At 39.9% G+C, this 18,005-nt stretch overlaps 1 protein-coding gene across 2 annotated transcripts in view; it reads left to right on the top strand.

The window, feature by feature from the left end:
• Positions 1 to 18,005, top strand: part of PPARGC1A (PPARG coactivator 1 alpha) — a 344,564-nt gene that overhangs the window by 305,302 nt on the left and 21,257 nt on the right. For both annotated transcript variants that reach the window (XM_090139600.1, XM_031588431.2), the window contains exons 3-7: positions 8,993 to 9,187; positions 10,138 to 10,257; positions 11,164 to 11,368; positions 15,357 to 15,402; positions 15,511 to 15,584. In XM_090139600.1, the coding sequence (XP_089995726.1) occupies positions 8,993 to 9,187; positions 10,138 to 10,257; positions 11,164 to 11,368; positions 15,357 to 15,402; positions 15,511 to 15,584 (640 nt within the window). The remainder of the gene's footprint in view (positions 1 to 8,992; positions 9,188 to 10,137; positions 10,258 to 11,163; positions 11,369 to 15,356; positions 15,403 to 15,510; positions 15,585 to 18,005) is intronic.

The following is an 18,005-nucleotide window of genomic DNA, read 5'->3' on the forward strand; positions in this document are numbered from 1 at the left end:
AGACCAAGAACATACAGTTTTAAAGGGGTAGCAGAGAAGAAGCCACATATTCAGTTCTGAATGCAGAAGAGAGGCAGCAGCTGTGGGAACTCAAACACACACCTGTACACGTGTGCGGCGTAGCTGCGGGGCTGGCTGAGGGTATGTGAGCAAGATAGTCTTAGCGTCATCTAGCAAGGTAGTTTTACATAGGCAGTATTTACTCTATATTTATTTTACCTTTCCAGATTTTGCCAGTTTTATCTATGAAAACTAGTGAGTTCCAACAAACTTAGGAGCAAGCCAGCCATGGACTTGCTATAGTCAAGGCTTTGCTACCGACAGCTTTACTGTGATATTTATTTATTTTTAATGTTTTCTGTCTTCAAGTCACAATTTCTGGTTTATGATTTGATTCACATACACAAAATTGTGATAAAAAAACATTTAAGTCTTATCACATAGTGACAAAGCAAGGAAATCTGTAGTTAGGTATATTATGGGACTTATAAACTAATCCAAATGCTAAACTGGCTGAAAATTCAGACACATCTGTTCATAATGAAGAGTATCCTTGGTGGCTGTAGAAAAGTTTCTCAGTCTATTTGAAACTATTTTAGGCTGGTAAGAGTAGAGTACATGTAACTGAAGTTATGTTTTTTTTTTCTCTCTGTGATGATTTCCTTAGTTTTTTAGGGTATCTCCTATCTTTCTTTCTCTAGTTGACCTACCTTTGAAATGATGTGTGTGTCATTTATCACCTCTGCTGGGACCTACCGGGAGGGTACTTAAAGTAAATGCTACTTCAGCCTTGTAAACAAGTTTTTGTGTTGTGCCTCAATAGACTCTTTAGCCAGCTCACAAATGTGTAGGAGATGAGACCACATGGCAGCCATCCAGTTGGATCACAATAAGAATTTATAGGAAGCACAGGCATATTAACAATGTCCTGATCCCTTCATACTGCAAGCCTAAGCAAAGCCTGCATTTTGCCTCCTGTGGGGCATGGCTGGAGTTTTCCTGTTTGCAGTGTCTTTTGTAGTTGGAGGGGAGTAGGTACAATGAAGCTGAACACACTGATAAATCATAAAACATCATCAAAAGCTTTTAATAAAGTTGTTACTTTACAAAATGCTGATTTCCCAGTCAAACTAAATTCCTCTTTTTCCATATGTGAGAGTCTATTTTACTATTTAAGATGGAACTTCTCTGTGTGTGTGTTCTGTTTTCACAAAACAGACCTACCATAGAGTTGAACAAAATTAAAGATTACATGTAAACTCTTCTCTGGTCGATTGTTTGTAATTTTACCCTGAAATTTGTTTGTATAGAATCTCATAACTCTAGAACGAAGTAAGAATTGTGATAGATGTCCTAGCACATCCAGTATAATTGAAACTAAAGCAAATGCAACACTGAAATAATGAATTAACAAAAGCAACAATAGGACGCTTTGTAGTTCCTGAAGGCAGGGTCTGTGCTACTATTCAGGTGCATTTTTTAGGGATGTCTGTCATCATTGAGAGGAAAAAGTGGTTTTTACATCAATTACATGTGTGAAATAATCATGGGAAAATAAATGTAGCTCTTTTTTTCCTGCTGAATATGCCATGCTGCCTAACAAAGTTATATGAATGTTGAAGTTTTATGTGGGTGCATAGAGATTAGTGTAGGCATGTACCATAAATCACATAAGTAAATAAATCTGAGCAAGCAGCGCTTGAAATACTTGGACTGAAATACTGCTGACATCGTCAGTGAAAACTGCAACAGGGAAAGCCCCAGCCATCTCCCCAAACATTTCTCCTTCCCCTCTTCCCTGTTTTTCAAATGCTCCTTCTTTATCAGGGGCTGCTGGATTGGGACCCTTGGCCACTGGCTGTGACTCTGTGCCCTGCTTTAGGTCATAGGAGTCAGACAGTGGCTGATGATCACCACGTGGGTTGTTGCTCAGGACCTTAGGATGTGAACAAATGCCTGTGATGGGGGAAGAAGATGTGTGTCTCAGGTCTGGCGGTGTGGCCCTGCAGTGGAGCGGCCTGCCCCAGCTCTCCCACCCACACTACCACAGACGTTCCAGGCCTGCTCCTTCCTCTACAGTTCCCCACCCATCAATATGGAGCACGCAGGGACCGTGGTAAGTAGCGTGGCACTGGGAGGACATTGGTACAGCAGTGCTGTGTGGCACCTGTGTGTCCCAGAGTCACAGAGATGCGGTCCGTTCTAAGAACCGTGAGTGCTTTCACGAAGCCAAGTTCTGCGCAAGGGAAGAAGCCCCTCTGTGAGCTAAACCAGTACAGAACGTAGGTAATGCATTTATTTAGTAATCAGCAAATTAGCCTATGTAGTCAGTAAATGCTGAGGCCCAAACTGCTGATAAGATCATTTGCTTTCAGGTGTTTTCTCTATATTGTGCTCAGCATCAAGCATAAATTGAATAGAGTGACCTTTTGATACTGAGTCAAATTGACTGCATTTCCAAAGATTCTGTGGTTTCAATTACCATAAATTTTTGATATTGGGTCTGCCACCAGCGCACTGATTTGAGCACAGCAATATCTTATCATTGGTCCTGCTAACACATCTGCAGCATGAAAGCTTACTCTCGGATGAATTTTTGTTTTGTCTTTTCTCCAGAATCAAAGATTACTATCACAGAAAGGAAAGATGCAGTTTACACAAATGAAATTGAAATGGCTTGCAAAATGTGAATGAATTTTGGTCAGAAGATGTAAAATGTGTTACAGGTTGCTAGCTGGATCCTCAGTTTGGGAGATGAATAAGTCAATTAGTAGCTCTTCAGTTTATTAGAAGCTTAATTGCCAGGCTGTAATGGAAACATCTGAACTGCAACAACTCGTTAGAAGCAATAAAACAAGTGACTTTGTGCTGGAAGAATATTTAGTAGGCTCTTTTAAACTGACATGTTTAGTTTATAGCAAAAAGGTTAGATTTTTCACCTGAAAAGATAGTCTGTCTTACAGGAGCTATAGCAGCATTGCTTCAGGTGATCGGGGCAAGATCTTAAAGAAAACCCTATTTGCAAATAGTGTGCACCGTGGCTTGAAGTGGTTCTGCTTTAATTCCAGATGCTTGACAGAAGTCTTACAGTGTCAGATCAGTGCCTTTTCAGACGGAAAATAACCCAAGTTCAGATACCAGGAATAAACATGAGAAGTTTCTGAGACCGCAGAAATTGAGTACATAGATAATAACAAGTATAGTTATTTTTGTACTGTTACTTTTTGTGTGAATACTGCGTTTTGCTTGGAAAATCCCTACACTCTGAAAACAAGCAGAACAGAGTTTCACTGAGGGTGTTCTCTTTGGTTGTGCACCCTATGGGATGATAGGGCTGGCTGGTGTGGTGAACCATACCTGCAAAACCACAGCCAAAGCCGTTGCTGCCACTGCTGGCTGTCTGAGCAAGGTTGTGGCTGCTGTGCTAGGCAACCTTCAGTTCCTATTGCAGCATGGATGACAAGGTTCTTTTGTGGGTCTGATGTGGGTCTGATGTCCCATCCAGGGACCCAGCTCTGACAGTCAGGCATTGCAGCACCTGTGCTATGTATAACTGCGCTATTTATTTAACAGCATTTGGGGAGAGTGGGATGGCAAGTAATGCACAGAGGCGTACTGCTTGAGATGAGTACACTATCTCCAGAAACCCAACTGCACCCAGCTGCACTGAGGCTTCTGCATCAATAATAGGATGTGGGGATATGGTATGTGAGACAGATGCAATACATACATGGTCCCTGTATTGGGCAGTGAGACTGCTCAAGTCAGAACATGATCTCTCAGTTCAAGTGAATTTTGTCTACAGGTGATGTGAGGAGCACGAGTACAGCTGTCTCCTTCAAGAAGTGATCTCTCGTTTCCTTCTCATACCCTAAAGGCATTTGCACAGGGGTGGTGATAATTAATCCCCACATTTCTACTACATATAAAGAAACTTGGCTGTAATTTTTTCCTAGTGGGACTCCATTTTGTTTTTAAAGATAATTGATAGCTCTGGACTTAAGCATTTCAATTATGGGAATGTCTCATGGGGACCAGACTAACAGACCTTGGAAAACTGTTTTAATGCAAATGCATCGTGTGGGCTTTTATTCTGTAAGACGGTGCAGGATGCCTAAAGATTTGCAAAGAAGCTGAGCAATAAAATAAAAGTTAAAATAATTTCAAATTATATAATGGCACAGGACTGATTGTGAGCAGGTAGAGTGGAGCACATGATTCCTCTTATACCATTGGTTCTTCTTCACTGGGTTGGGGTGTGATTCTTTCCACCAGCAGCCCCTGGCCTCATCCCTCGTGTTCTTTTAGCTGGAACACTGAAAGAACTGATTCACTTGTCTCCTGATCCCTTCCCTCCAACTTCTCCTGGGCTTCTATCCAGCCTGTGGCTCCTCATCCTTGGGTGGCAAAGGTTGATTTGTGGGACTGGGACTGAAATGCCATCTGCCCCTACCCTGCACTTTGGGGTGGTGATGGTGAGCTTTTTAGTGCCTCTGTGTCCTGATGTGTGAGAAGGACCAAGCCCTCCATTTTTCTTGGTATTGTGAGTCTTAAGGACAAGCTTATGCTAATACGTGTCTTGAAGGAACTAAATCCTGTTGGAAACCCCAGATGCTCTCACAAGTCATTTTTGTGCTTTTGCAAATAGTGCCATAATGTACTGGTATTTTTAGATCATGCAGATATTTTCAGCTGGGGGAAAATCTTTTATTTTCTTTGTTAATTATGCTATGAATAGATCTTAGGCTACCGAGGAGAAATGAGTTGGTCTGCTGAAGCGGTGATCCCTTGTGAGTTCAGGTACCCACCTGGCTGCTCTGAATTGCTCACAGAGCTGGCTGCTGGAGCCATGATAACTTCTGCCAGCTGTGGATTAGGCCTGAAGTTTCCTGGGCTCTTTACAAAGACATGGCAAGCTGCCATTGCCCCCAGCTCAGGGCTGTGGATGAATAGCACAGCTTAGGTCTCAGCCATTCAGTGTGAATCAAGAAGGACCTTCGCATCATTCACATCATCGATGAAGAAAATTTAGGGCATCTTCCTCATTCACTAATTGATTTCTTTCCTAGCAATGGAGTAAGCAAAAGCTGTCCTTGTAATAACTGAAAATGAAAGGCAGGGACATGCATTTGATAAAAAGGAAAGATTTTCAGAATAATGATCTAGACCGTTTTCTGAAGTGAATCAGTGTGCCTATGCTGACTGCAGATCAGCTACGGCAGAGTCCTGGGCAAGAAACTCTGTGCACTGGCTTCAGGGAGGGATTGGTGATGGTAAGGATGCATGTTCTGAAACTTTGCAGGACTTTTTTAAGGACAAAAAAAAATCTAAGGAAAAATTGCATCATTGCTCAATATATGTTCCTCATAGTGATGTCTCTGAAAGACGAGGTGTCCGAGTCTCGATGCTATACTTTTCCACATGCCAACAACTGGTATTGCAGGCATGAATCACTAACCACCAGCTGAACTCAGCTCCATCAATGGGAAGAGTAAGCAAAGGAGAAAGAATTATCAGGGGTAGAGGATTTAAATACCTTTGTGTGGGTAAATTATTGCCTCATTTCTTAGATCTTCTCACTGGCCAAAAAGACGCTATCTCTGGAGACATTTTACTGAAGGCAGAAACCAATTAGAATAAGATTGTTGCACAACTAATAAAGTGTTTTCAGACATAATTATTTTTAGTGCTGTAGAAATACTAAAGAATTAGAGGAAAACATGTAAAAATACAGTTAGAAACTTTCTGTAGTATTTAGGCACCTTGATTGCTCATCTTTGAGGGTCATCTGGTGTTCTGGCAATTTGCTGTGTTAGGCAGCTTTCCCTGTTGTGTCCTCTGGTACATAAATGCCAATTCTTACTTTTCTTCAGAATGAACCTATTCCAAATGTGCTAGAAACTCTTGCTTAAGCACATGCATTTAGTTCCTCAGGTTCCTTACCTGATTCAGCCAAGTGGAAATATACAGGGATCAGAAAAATCCTACGTCCCCTATGCCTTTATCTTAAAACAACAACCAAGGGCTTTAAGAAGTTCATGTAGTTGAGAAGTGATGCATGACTGCTTCTACATTAAAGAGTTCCATTGCTTTGTAAGATACAGTCATTAAGAAATATTTGCCATATGGTTTTACTTTTGATATTGTCCTCCACCCCCATTTCGTTATGTGCTGTAGTTCCTTCAGGAGGCTTAACTACTTAACAGCTGCTTCTTTAGATTTAGCAAATAATTTCCAACCCTACTTGAGTTGGATGTTTAGTGAGTAAGTTGGATGGCAGTCTGAAACGCGGACTTCCTAGATGACAGTGCTGAAACTGTGAAATATCCTGCATTTGGCCACAGTGCTGCTTCTCCCCAGTGCTGTCAACACCAAGACTCAGGCTGTGAGAGCAAAACAGAAAGTTGCTGCTTCAGTGATTATTACTCAGACAGTGATGTACCCAACCATCCCGCTTTGCATCTCCCCTCAGCCCCGCTTCTGCTGTACCTAATAAATGTATTTCTTTATAAACAGTAATTTAGGACAATTAGGAGCAATTGCATAGTTAAACCTTTAAAAGGTTATCTTGCAATGTCATTTTCCTGACTAATGTGTTCCTGCTGCCATGTCATTTGTGAATAGACATGTGTTAGCCAGCTAGTGTGCTTCATCTGTGGTGACTTTGATTTATTTGCTCTGTAAATTGGGACTGAAGCAATAATGGAAACTGACATTAATTGTTTAACAGAGTCCTCTTTGTCACATCCTTTCCTTTCTCTGGGGTGTTTGAATGTTGAAACTTGTACAAAACTAATTGAAATTGCTGTGATGAGGACCAGTGTCCACTCAACTTTCTGTTCTTGAATGTCAGTGCACTTGAATGTCTGTTTAAAGCATGAGAGCTAAGCAGCTAACAGCAAATATCAGGGTTTCTTCTGTCATGCTATTATTGAAGAAGGCATTCCCAGTTAGAAATAGCATCACTTGGAGCTCTGTTGTTGGCTCTGTGTGCTGAAGCACTCAGCAGAGGGGCAGAGGGCACCCTCCCAGCTGGCCTTGCTGGAGACATTTCTGCTGCAGGGGCAGCCAGAACCCCCAAAGTGCCATGGGGCAACAGTGGAAGAGCATGCACCCTGCCTGGAGAAGCCCCAAAACCATACCATTATACTTCATTACCCTGCAAAGTGCTTTTTTGCCTGATAACCTCTTTTTACACTTTTCTGAAAGTGATACTGGTAATGTCCCTCTTCTCAAAAAGTGGCTGTGAAGAACTGCATTTGGAGCAAGTTTTATTCACAAGGTGGCTTCCCTTTATTTCCATACCCTCTACGCTAGCACTGGAGTAAAGCATCTGAATTGTCACAGCACTGTGCATGCTTCTGCATGGTATGATGGAAATTACTAGATGTATAGACTTAGGCTCTTTTTCTCAGTGGTCAGGCCCCTTTTGGCCTTTTAAGTAAATGCTTCTCCTTAGCATTAGCTGTGCATGAGTGTTTATTTGTTTCTGGGGACAATGCTGTAAGCACCGGAGCAGTCTGTGCTCTGCCACGGCTTTCTAACGAGAACGCAGAGTTTGTCTGCAGGAACCCATGAGGTGTGATTTGGCAGAGGAGCCTGACAGGAGGAATTGTCTGTGCGGTTGATGCTCATCCCTCCTTAGAGTCTGGTGGATGCTGTATTGCAGAAAAAGTCGTAGTGAGGGGACGCGCAGATTCACCTGATTTTTTTTCTCTGTTCTGAGGTGTTACTGGCAGTGTTTTGATGTTGACTTTTCTAACACTACTTTTTACAAAAGGGTGAGCTTTTATTTGTCTCGTATGTGCCTTGCTAGTTCACTTCTCAAATGTGTGATCTGAACTTCGCTGAAATTTCTTTGTAGTGTGAACCCAGGGCGTGATGAGCCACTGTGAAGTGTGTGGAAAAGCTCCAAACTGGTGGCCCTGCATTTGGTTCAGATCTCTGGAATCAGGGAAAGGCTTTTTGCTCATTTTAATGGCGCTAGGATCAGCCTAAAAGTCCCAGATAATTGATCTGTCAAGATCAATTTCCACTCTTTTTGAAGAATAAATATAATGACTTTTACACAATTCTATTCCTCAGAACAATTAGTACTCCAAAAAATCTTTACCTTAATACACAGCTGGGACTATATTTCATTAAAAAAAATTGGGAGGTATTTAAATTTACTCAATTTGACAGAAAGAAGTCTTGTTTCTGAAATAAGATATCTAGTATAATTCAACATTACAGCCACATCTGATTAGGGATTAATCTACTTTTTATAATTGCAGTTGGAATTAGATAAATGCATACAATAGCTGCATTGAGCACTCAAACTACGTAATTCAAAAAGAGAACTTGAAAGGCAACTGCTTAATATATTCATTTAAAAGAAACCCAGAGTCTGCCATTTAGAATGTGACTCTTGCTTGCTAGTGTAATGCCAAAATGCTCAGGAGTTAGAAGTTTTTCCCTTGTTTTTGGAGCAAGTGTTTCCAGAAGTAAGCAAGAGAGATCTTGTCTCTCTCATGCTGGGCTATGTACATGAACAAGGTTTGCCAGATTTCTCTGTTAATTCATTTTGGCCTTCTGATTAGCTGTCGTATTCTGTGATTCTTGTAATTTTGTCAGGTCAATTAACTGTTGTTCAGTGTTCAAAGGAGAAAGAAAGAGACAGCCTGGGCTGACACCATCGTTAGGTGCCAGTAGCCTGGGCACATCCTGTAATGCAATCCCTGCCTGATTATCTGTTGGTGTTAGTGCTGCATTGAGAGAATTGCAGAGGAAAAGTAAAGCAGAGCAATACACTGCAAATGCAAAGAGATTTCTCTTAAATGCAGAGCTGGATAATTTTCTTGCACTTAATTGCATCTCCTGAGACGCTGTTACAGGTTACAGTTTCAAGGCAATATTTAATAATGTTTTGACTGCTTTTTCACATACAGAGTCACTGTTTCATTCTTTTGTCTTCTCACCTGGTTCCACTCTTTTTTTGGTCTTCACACAGAAAATAGATGAAGAGAATGAGGCAAACTTGCTAGCAGTTCTCACTGAGACACTGGACAGCATCCCTGTGGATGAGGATGGGTTGCCTTCATTTGATGCACTGACAGATGGAGATGTGACCAATGAACATGACGCCAGCCCTGCCCCGATGCCCGACGGCACCCCTCCGCCCCAGGAGGCAGAAGAGCCGTCTCTAGTAAGAACCCTTCCTACTGTTTAACAAGAATTGGATGTGCCTCTGGCTACCCACTGCATGGGTATGATGTAGTCACAGTAAGGTCTGGACTTTTCACTTAGATTGAAAAGGAAAATCAAGTAAAGAACTGAAACTTAAGTGGGGAAGAAAACACACCAGTTAATCATAATGACTAATAAAGGAATCTACTAAAGAGTAGATTGAAGAGATTATTTTTGAATTTCTTTTGCTAATGACTGACACTTTTGCTTATTATTCTGTTCAAATAAGTCAGGATAATATTTTTTAATTTGTGTTATATTTCTTGAGGCTCTTTCTTATATGTGTTTAGACTTTACTTTGGTGATCTGTAAAGACATGCCCATTGAGTCTGGCACACTGCAGGGCTAAATTTGTGCCTTTAACGCTCATTTGACCAGTAAGCACCAGCTTAGTGCTAATCAGGGCAAATCTGAATCTTGGGTGAGGATGTGAGTGAAACCTTACATGCATTTTGTTCTGTAAAGAAAGTTTGAGACAGGATTCTATTTCTGGTGAAAGTAATTTATCCCTGACTTCTGCAATAGCGGAGTCAGATACAAGCATCCATTATTCTGTTCAAGTTAACTTCTCTGTTTAGATCAGAGACTTGTTCCATTGAGCAAATCACTGCAAATTTTGCTTTGCCTTGGATTCAGAAATCCAAGGCCCCTGCCATTTCTGCTTGCCCTGCAGTATACTGCAGTAAATGGAAGGAACAGAAGTTTGTTGCCAAGCCTCAGAAGAAAATGAAATCTGTTTGCTCTGGGGAGTATTGAGCCCTTCCTTCTGTTTTAATGCACTTTGCTTGCTGAAATTGTAGTAGGTAGTTTCAAGCAATAAGACAAAAAACTTAGACAGGTAATTTTAATCCATAAAGATGCATAACTTTACTTTTTTCCTTTCACCTCCTTTTCCCTATGTGTTTGTAGCTCAAGAAGCTCTTGCTGGCTCCAGCCAACACTCAGCTAAATTACAATGAATGCAGTGGTCTCAGCACACAAAACCATGCAAATACAAATCACAGGACCAGAACAAGCCCCGTGGTTAAGGTACAAATTTAATCTTTGTAATAAGGGGGGAAAAAAAGAAAGAAAAACTGTAACATGTCTTTTATGCTTTCAGCAATCAAGTAAGCAGTAGATCTATATGTGTGGTATTAATCTGCCTACTATCCAGCAACTGCTTCAAAAAACGTGAACAGATTATAGACTGGGTTCCAGAAAATCACCTGAGCTTCTTTATGCTCTGAATATTTCATTTTTGCTTTTTCTCTTGGCAGAGTTCAGCTGTAGTCCCACCGTCTGTTACTCTTGCCTACTTTATTGATACATGGAGTAGTAGGGGGTGCGATAAAATTTGCTGATGGGCTGGTGTTGTTTATGAGTGACTCCAGGATGCAAGACTGCCATTTTACCAGCTGTCTGGGCTAAGAAAAATTGCACTGGATTCTTGGCAAAAGATGTATATCAGCCATTAATTGGAAAGAATGGTGTCTCTGACATAATTCTGTTAGCAGGCAGTATTAAACAATGTTTGTCTTACCATTCACTGTAACTGAAAACGGAGCATTTAGGGGTACTTAAGAGAGTTGTGAATACTGGGCTCAAGCAATCAGCAGCAAATTAAGGTTTAAACCAGCTTATTTTTTTGTTCACAGTAAAGGCGCTGTAGGGTCTTGTTAGTTACATGTTGCTGAGTAGGAACATTGAAATGTTGGAGAAATGAAATAAAAAGCTGCATAAATGTCATTTAGGAATTTCAATGTAATTTTCTTTTCTTGTTCTGCAAACAATTATTCACAGCTCATAGATCTAGTACACTTAGACTGAACACTTCATTGAAAATCTCATCTCTTTAGAAAACCTATATCCATTCTGATAAGGTTCAGTTCACTAATTTTAGCTTCTTTTTTTCTTTTTTTTTTTTCCTTTTTTTCTTAATGCCCTGTTTTTAAGACTGAGAATTCGTGGAGCAATAAAGCGAAGAGTATTTGTCAACAACAAAAGCCACAAAGACGCCCCTGCTCTGAACTTCTCAAATATCTGACTACGAATGATGACCCTCCTCAGAACAAACCAGCAGAGAACAGGAACAGCAGCAAAGAGAAATGCACCTCCAAAAGGAAGCCCCATCTGCAGTCTCGGACAAATCACCTGCAAGGTAGGTGTGGGAGCACAGAGCACAGTTTTGGTTTTGGAGGGAAGCTGAGATAAAATGCTTGTGAATACCCTCGTACTCTTTTGTTCCTTGGATTATTACTGTAAACCCAGCATCTCTTTCTTCTGTATAGAGAGAGTTTAAAACAGTATAATGAAGTTAGAATTAGCTAGGTTTAACTTTTGAAGTTTTAATCCTGTCTCTGTTGCCCCCAGTCTCAGAAAAGGAACCTCAGAAGAAAAAAAAAAGTTTAACAAATGCTACATGTCAGTATATCAAGTGAGCTGGAGATATTTATTCACAGAGTACTGTACCACTAAGAAATCATTATACCCCTAAACAAGCTGGGCAGGCTGGTTCATTAGTGAGCTTCTTTCTTTTTGCCAGTGTAAAACCGAAGGCATTGTTAACCTGCCACATCGTCCTTAAGAGACAATAAATAGTGCTCTCACTGCTACAGAATAAGCAATAAATGTGTCATTCCTGTTAAAGCAGGAATGCTGGTTTGTAATTTTATTTTGTAAATAGTTGGAAGTTTAGCAACCATCCTGATCTTTCTCTCTCTTTAGATTCTTTATGACCAAAACTAAACACTTGTGTTGACTTTTAGTACCCTCCAATGTGTAAAGAACTGGGCTATATTACTTGCTTCGATAACAGAGAAGCAAGAACTTAGAGACTCCTCTTTTGCTTTCTCTTCCCCTGCTCTCCTGCCTGTTTTCCCAAGATAAAGAAGAACTGTAAAAGCTTATGAGCCCAAAGGGAGCTTATTTAAAGTTACTCTTGCTTTAAAATACATCTATGGATATACTTGTCTGGAATTGAGAAAGCCTAATACTTATCTCAGTAACATTGGTGCAAATCCTGGATGACTCCTCTGAAGCTGATGGAAGTCATCCAGCTGCAACAGAGATCAGTATATAACCCACTACATGTTGCCTTGGAGTTTGTAAAGTGAGAATTCTGAACTGCATATGTATTTTTTCCTTCTCACTTCTTCTCCCTGCTTTTTCAGCCTCCATCAAGTCTATTCTTTCACTCTTCATTAGGAGGTATAAGAAAACTTAACAAAATAATCTTTCCTCCCCATCGTTAAATGCCCTGCTCACAGCAGTGTGTTCTGACATCTATCGTATAGCTTTCTCCATTGTGGTTTCAAATTCTCTGAACAGTGTTTCTCGTAAGAAAGAAATCCAGCTGCCCCTAGAGCTTCTTGAATGTCAACTGCCACTCCTTCTGGCTGGTCTCAGCAGACTGCTTCAGAGCAAAATCCTGATTGAAGCATTCATCTCAAACCTGGATCTTGTACAGCGAGGGTTGTGGAACCAGGCGTAGGCCTGCCAGACACAACCCAGGGCTTTACTAACACTGCTGGGTAGAATAAAGGATATCACATGTAAGATATCTTATACACACATGTATGATGTATGTAGTACATCGGTGTATGTGCACACGTACACAATTACTGATTAATAATCTTGCTGTTGGATCAGAGCTGCATTTCTTCCCCAAACTGTACAGATTTCATGCAAAGAAAGAAAGTAAAGTGGGTTGTAACACCAGTGTAAAGGGAGAAGTTAGGAAAGTCCTAAAAGGACATGCAGCCAATTCACCACTGATTAATAGATGACAGTGTCTTCTGTGATATTGCAGGTGAAATTACAGGCAGAGAGAAATTATTCTCTTTTTTTAATACCTGCAGTTTTATTTACAGACTTCTGAAATGTTTTTTCATCAAATTTGTCTCACACTCATATATGACTTCAGTGTCAATGAATGAGCATATAATACAAGAATATAATGCTTTCAGCTTGGACAGTCTCTTTGTGCAGAACTGACCTTGCAGATTTGAGTGCTATTCGCAGATGTACAGTTGTTTATACATTTAATCAAAACTAAAATATTGTCTCCTTCAGTTTTAAAAGATAATCAGGGCCTGATATTTTCTTTCAAAGTTAGAAAAAGCTCACAAAAAAGAAGTGAAATGATATTTTCCTTTAGGGTTATTGTTGCAAACATATTGCAAACCCACGGGAATGTCCACAAACCCGTTCATGCCAAAGATCATCTGTGGTTTTACATTGAAATTTGCCCATGAGGAAATTTAGTTATTTTGAACCTGAATGTTTTCAATTTACAGAAACAAGCAACTTCATGTGGACTCTTTTAAATATAAATAAAACACACTATGATAGACCTTAAAAATTGAATAAACAGTCACTGTGGAAAATGATATTGGCTAAACGTTTACAGTGTCAGTGGCTGTAAATGAGGATGGAATCCTGTTTGGTCAAGCCCATGCTAACAATAAGAAAAATTAACGTTTTTTTGGTATATGAATTTCTCAGTGAGAGGGCTAAATAATATCTGCCTAAGTGAATACAGAGGAATGTGAGATGATGCTTGGGTGCTGTGTCTTAGTGTTTCAGATTTTATACATCAATTTATTTGGATCTGCCTCTCTATATGAGAGCTAGGAGACTTTTTAGAAGCTTAAATAACTCTTACACATTCAGCTTTTGTAGAAAGGCCAAGCTGGGTAAGTGTATGTAGTTTTTGTTCTCTGAAAAACAGTAGGAGCATTTGTTTGTGCAGACTTTCTTCCTGAGCCTTTTGGTAAAGTCTGTTCTTTCTAGCCAGTTTTACCTCTAGGTAGGCAACAGTCACAAACATTAGTATCCTAGGTGTATATAAAGTACTTGCAAAGTTGTGTCATCTTACAGATGGTCTTATGGAAACCTTTTTTATGCACAAATCACTGCCAGTGCTGGATCAGACACATAACCCGTTTTGGTGCATTTCCTCACTTTGGCAGTGAATTCTGAGGAAGGTGAACCTAAGGTGAACACCTGAGTTTCCATTTCTAACTTTCAGATGGGGAGGAGGAGGAACAATATGCAGCTCTTGAGAATTGAGTTAATTTTTTAAAAATGTAATATTACTCCAGGAATGCTCTAGAGCTTATAAAAGTAATCAATTTGCATATAAAATCCTTTAATGTCGATGGGAGCTCCAAGCCTGGAATGAATGCGAAATACGCAGTAGTGACACTCTGGACAAAAGATCTGCAGTGCAGAAGTGTTCAAGGGGAACATTTTGTCTTAAGTAATTAATTTGCAGAAGAGATCCCCTGCTGTTTTTCTTGGTACAATGCTCTCTGCATTTAAGCATCAGTCTAACTTCTGAAAAGTAAAATTTGCAAGTAATATTATTTTCAATTTTAAACGTTTTTCTGGCAATTAGAAAAATCTTAGTTGTATTGCAGTATTCTAGTTCTTGGCTTGTTTGGGGAAAATACAAGCTTGCATGAATAAAAGCTACAAAGACTTGTATTTTTATAGCTAGAGCTTTGTTTTTTTTTGTGTTTGTTGGGATCGTAGTACTGAGAGTGTCAGCCCCATTTTTAACCATCTGTGACTGAATCCATGGCTTGTCATAGTTTGCAGGATAATTTGCAGAAATTTGGACTATAGCAAGTTGGACTCTGGCCTCATAAAAACAACCTATTCTCAGTGCTACATATAAAATTGTATACTGTAGAAGTAAAATTAACTGAATATTCATAACGTTCTGTTAGTTTGTAGTTATTCTGCTGCTCTTGTTTTCAAATAAAATGTAGAGTGTATTCTAAATTAAATCTAGGAGAAAATAACATTTTCATGGTGTATCCTGTGGATTTCTTCATTGATTTTTAACATGTACCACTCTTCTTCTGAAAGGTTCTTGGCATTTGGGCTGTGTGCTGTATTTCAGAAGTGCAGTAACTGTTGTAAATCATTGTTGAAATTTAGCTACCCTTTTTATGCCAGTGCTAAGGAATCAGAATGTGACTCCTCATTTATCCGAAGTATACAGAAATGGCTATTGATCAATCAGAACCCAGCCCTAACTGACTAATAGGGGGTTTCCATCACAAAAATAAAAGACAACTTTTTGGTATATGTTATGGAGTGCTTAAATATTCCATAATCGTTTTCTTTTTTCCCCTTAGCCAAACCAACAAGTTTATCACTTCCGTTGACGCCTGAGTCTCCAAAGTAAGTAGTAAAAAGTGCAAACATTTATAAAAGGGAGGGGAATCTAATACATTTTGGCTACAGCAACTCCATTTCAGCTTGTTTTTATAAATGTGCCCTGTCTTCCAGTGATCCCAAGGGTTCCCCATTTGAGAACAAGACTATTGAACAAACCTTAAGTGTGGAACTCTCTGGAACTGCAGGTGAGAAATGGGTAGGGTTAGCTCTTCCTTTAAGCACGGTTTGGTGTGTGTTTGTTCATTTCAATATACAGCACGTACACTGAGATCTTACAGAGGTCTCCAGGAGATTAATTTCAGAGCAGTTTGCGTTGACTTTTTATCCAGTTGCCTGAGAGGGAATGTGTTTGAAAATATTGCTCCAAACCTACACAAGAGCGCATAATTTCTGGAAAAATATGAATGAAACCATTTATCTGTTATACTTCCCCATTTCCCCATAGATTTGTGTACTGCTGAGCACCATCTTTCAAAGACAAACCCCACAGCAGAGTGTAATCGATGTTACAGATGGAAAAGTTATGTCATCCAGTCTGTCTCCAGGCCAGTCTAGGGCTGTACGTGACTGCATGTTTCAGTGCTTTGTCAATTCTAGATTAATATGTCACAAATAACAGCTTTCTGCTCTGCCACTGAAAAACTATTCCATAGCTAAAAGGTAATTTTTTAAAATTGATATTCATTTTATGTTCTTACTTTCTCTTTATTTCTCCCATTAGCACACTTCACACCACCTCTTTTCTGTCTTCCTCCTCCTGTCTGGTCCCCAGTGTTTGTACCTTTCGAAGATGTGTAGATTTTTGATCATGTGCAGCTTCGGTTGATATGTCACCCATTACACTCATTTAATTCATCTGCTCTTTCCACAAAAGTTTTTCAGATCTCAGATCTGTTTTATTGCTTTCCTCTGACCTCTCTTTTGCCTCTGTTTTCCTGAAGTGTCCAGAACTGAGCACAAGAACACATGCTGAGCTCCACCTGAGCTACTGCCAAGAATGTTTTCTTTCTCAGTTGTGTAATACTGAAAAATAAATACTCGACATGTGTTTCTTACAGGGACATATATATAATATCTAGAATTTTGGGGTGTATCGCAGAATAGGTCTTAGAGTACTGAGGGCATCTTGAGGCCACCTTCAGTTCCATGGCAGCCTTACACAAGGGGAGGCCCAAGCTCTTCGTCTGTGTATGCACCTTGGGCAGTTGCTTTCACTGCCCCACAGCCATCATGTCACTTTTTCAGAAACTTCATTAATTCAGCATTAAAACATGCACACTTTCCTCTGACATGGCCTGAAAATCTGCGGTCTTAATCATTCCTCTAGTGACAAAATGCAACATCCTTGCAACACACCTTCCTTTTGCAAAACTGATACAGACATGGCAAAATTCACAGCATGCAGCAGGATAATCTAATTCAGTGCCAACAAGCCTGAAGCATGAAGAAGTCTTTTTTTGTCATTACTGGAGAGCAAATCTGCATGAAAGTGCATGTTTGGAGGCACACTGGTGAGTCAGTGCTTAGTGCTACCAGCTGGAAGGGGCAGATGAGGTGATGATAGCAGAGTTGTTCAGGCAGCGGTTGAGATCACTGAAGGGAGCAGTACTTTCTTCCAGACAGAAAGACAGCAGACTGCTCTTCACATCAGCTGGCTGGACAGAACCTGGGAGCTAATCTAACCTCTTGACAGTCCTCTAGTCTCAAGAATGGCAATAGGAATGGGCCGGGTGTTAGTGAGTTCATTTCCATGTGTCTGCTGTGCATGGGGGAGGCAGTGAAACGACTTTGTTGTTGTTTTAGATAGTATAACCAGGAAACGTAGCAAATTAAAAGATGCATCAGAGGCTGTGAAGTAAAAACAGCATTATCCTATGAAATATGAAATTATACCCCCTGGAAATAAATCTAGCTAGAAAATTAACTGATGATAACAAAGAACAGGAATTGTTGGAGCACATGCAGCCAGGGAGTTTGGGCAGTGTTTACAAGCAATGTAGTTGATGGTGGCTGCTGGACTTCATGTTGTACTTGCTCTGTTCTTCAAAATACCTGGTGAGAAGTTTTCAGGAGATTGCCTTTCATCACTTGACAGCTGTATTAATCTCTGCCTTCACATATACATAGATTTTATATTTGTGTGTGTATATAAATCTATAAAAAGATGAGTGGTTGTGCATGAATTCCTCTTCAAGTCATTTATTTGGATTGCAATAGTGTTTTTTGTCATGAGTTTACTTGTGCTGGAAGCAGACATAACAGAAACAACTTCTAGTACTGAAGAGCTTAAAGAGTATGTGAGTAAATAGAGGAAAAGCTGGGACCCATTTCAGTAAAAACAGCAACAACAAAAGAATAAAATACTGGCAGTAGTAATTAATAATATCTTGGAGTTCTTTAATGAGGCCCTAGCAACTCCAAATTATATCCAGGTAGCCACATTGTCCATTGTCCTTATACAGGGCAACTTGCACTGTATACTGTAATTTACAGAGGAGTTGCCTTGATCTTACTGATGAATTAAAAAGACCATTAGTAGTGCTGCTTGTACTATCGAAGCACAAAATATTTTAATATAAATAGCAGCTCCCTTGTTCTGTCTGCTG

The sequence above is a fragment of the Phasianus colchicus genome, chromosome 4, assembly GCF_987193195.1.
Source record: "Phasianus colchicus chromosome 4, bPhaCol1.hap1.1, whole genome shotgun sequence".
NCBI classification, from domain to species: Eukaryota; Metazoa; Chordata; class Aves; order Galliformes; family Phasianidae; genus Phasianus; species Phasianus colchicus.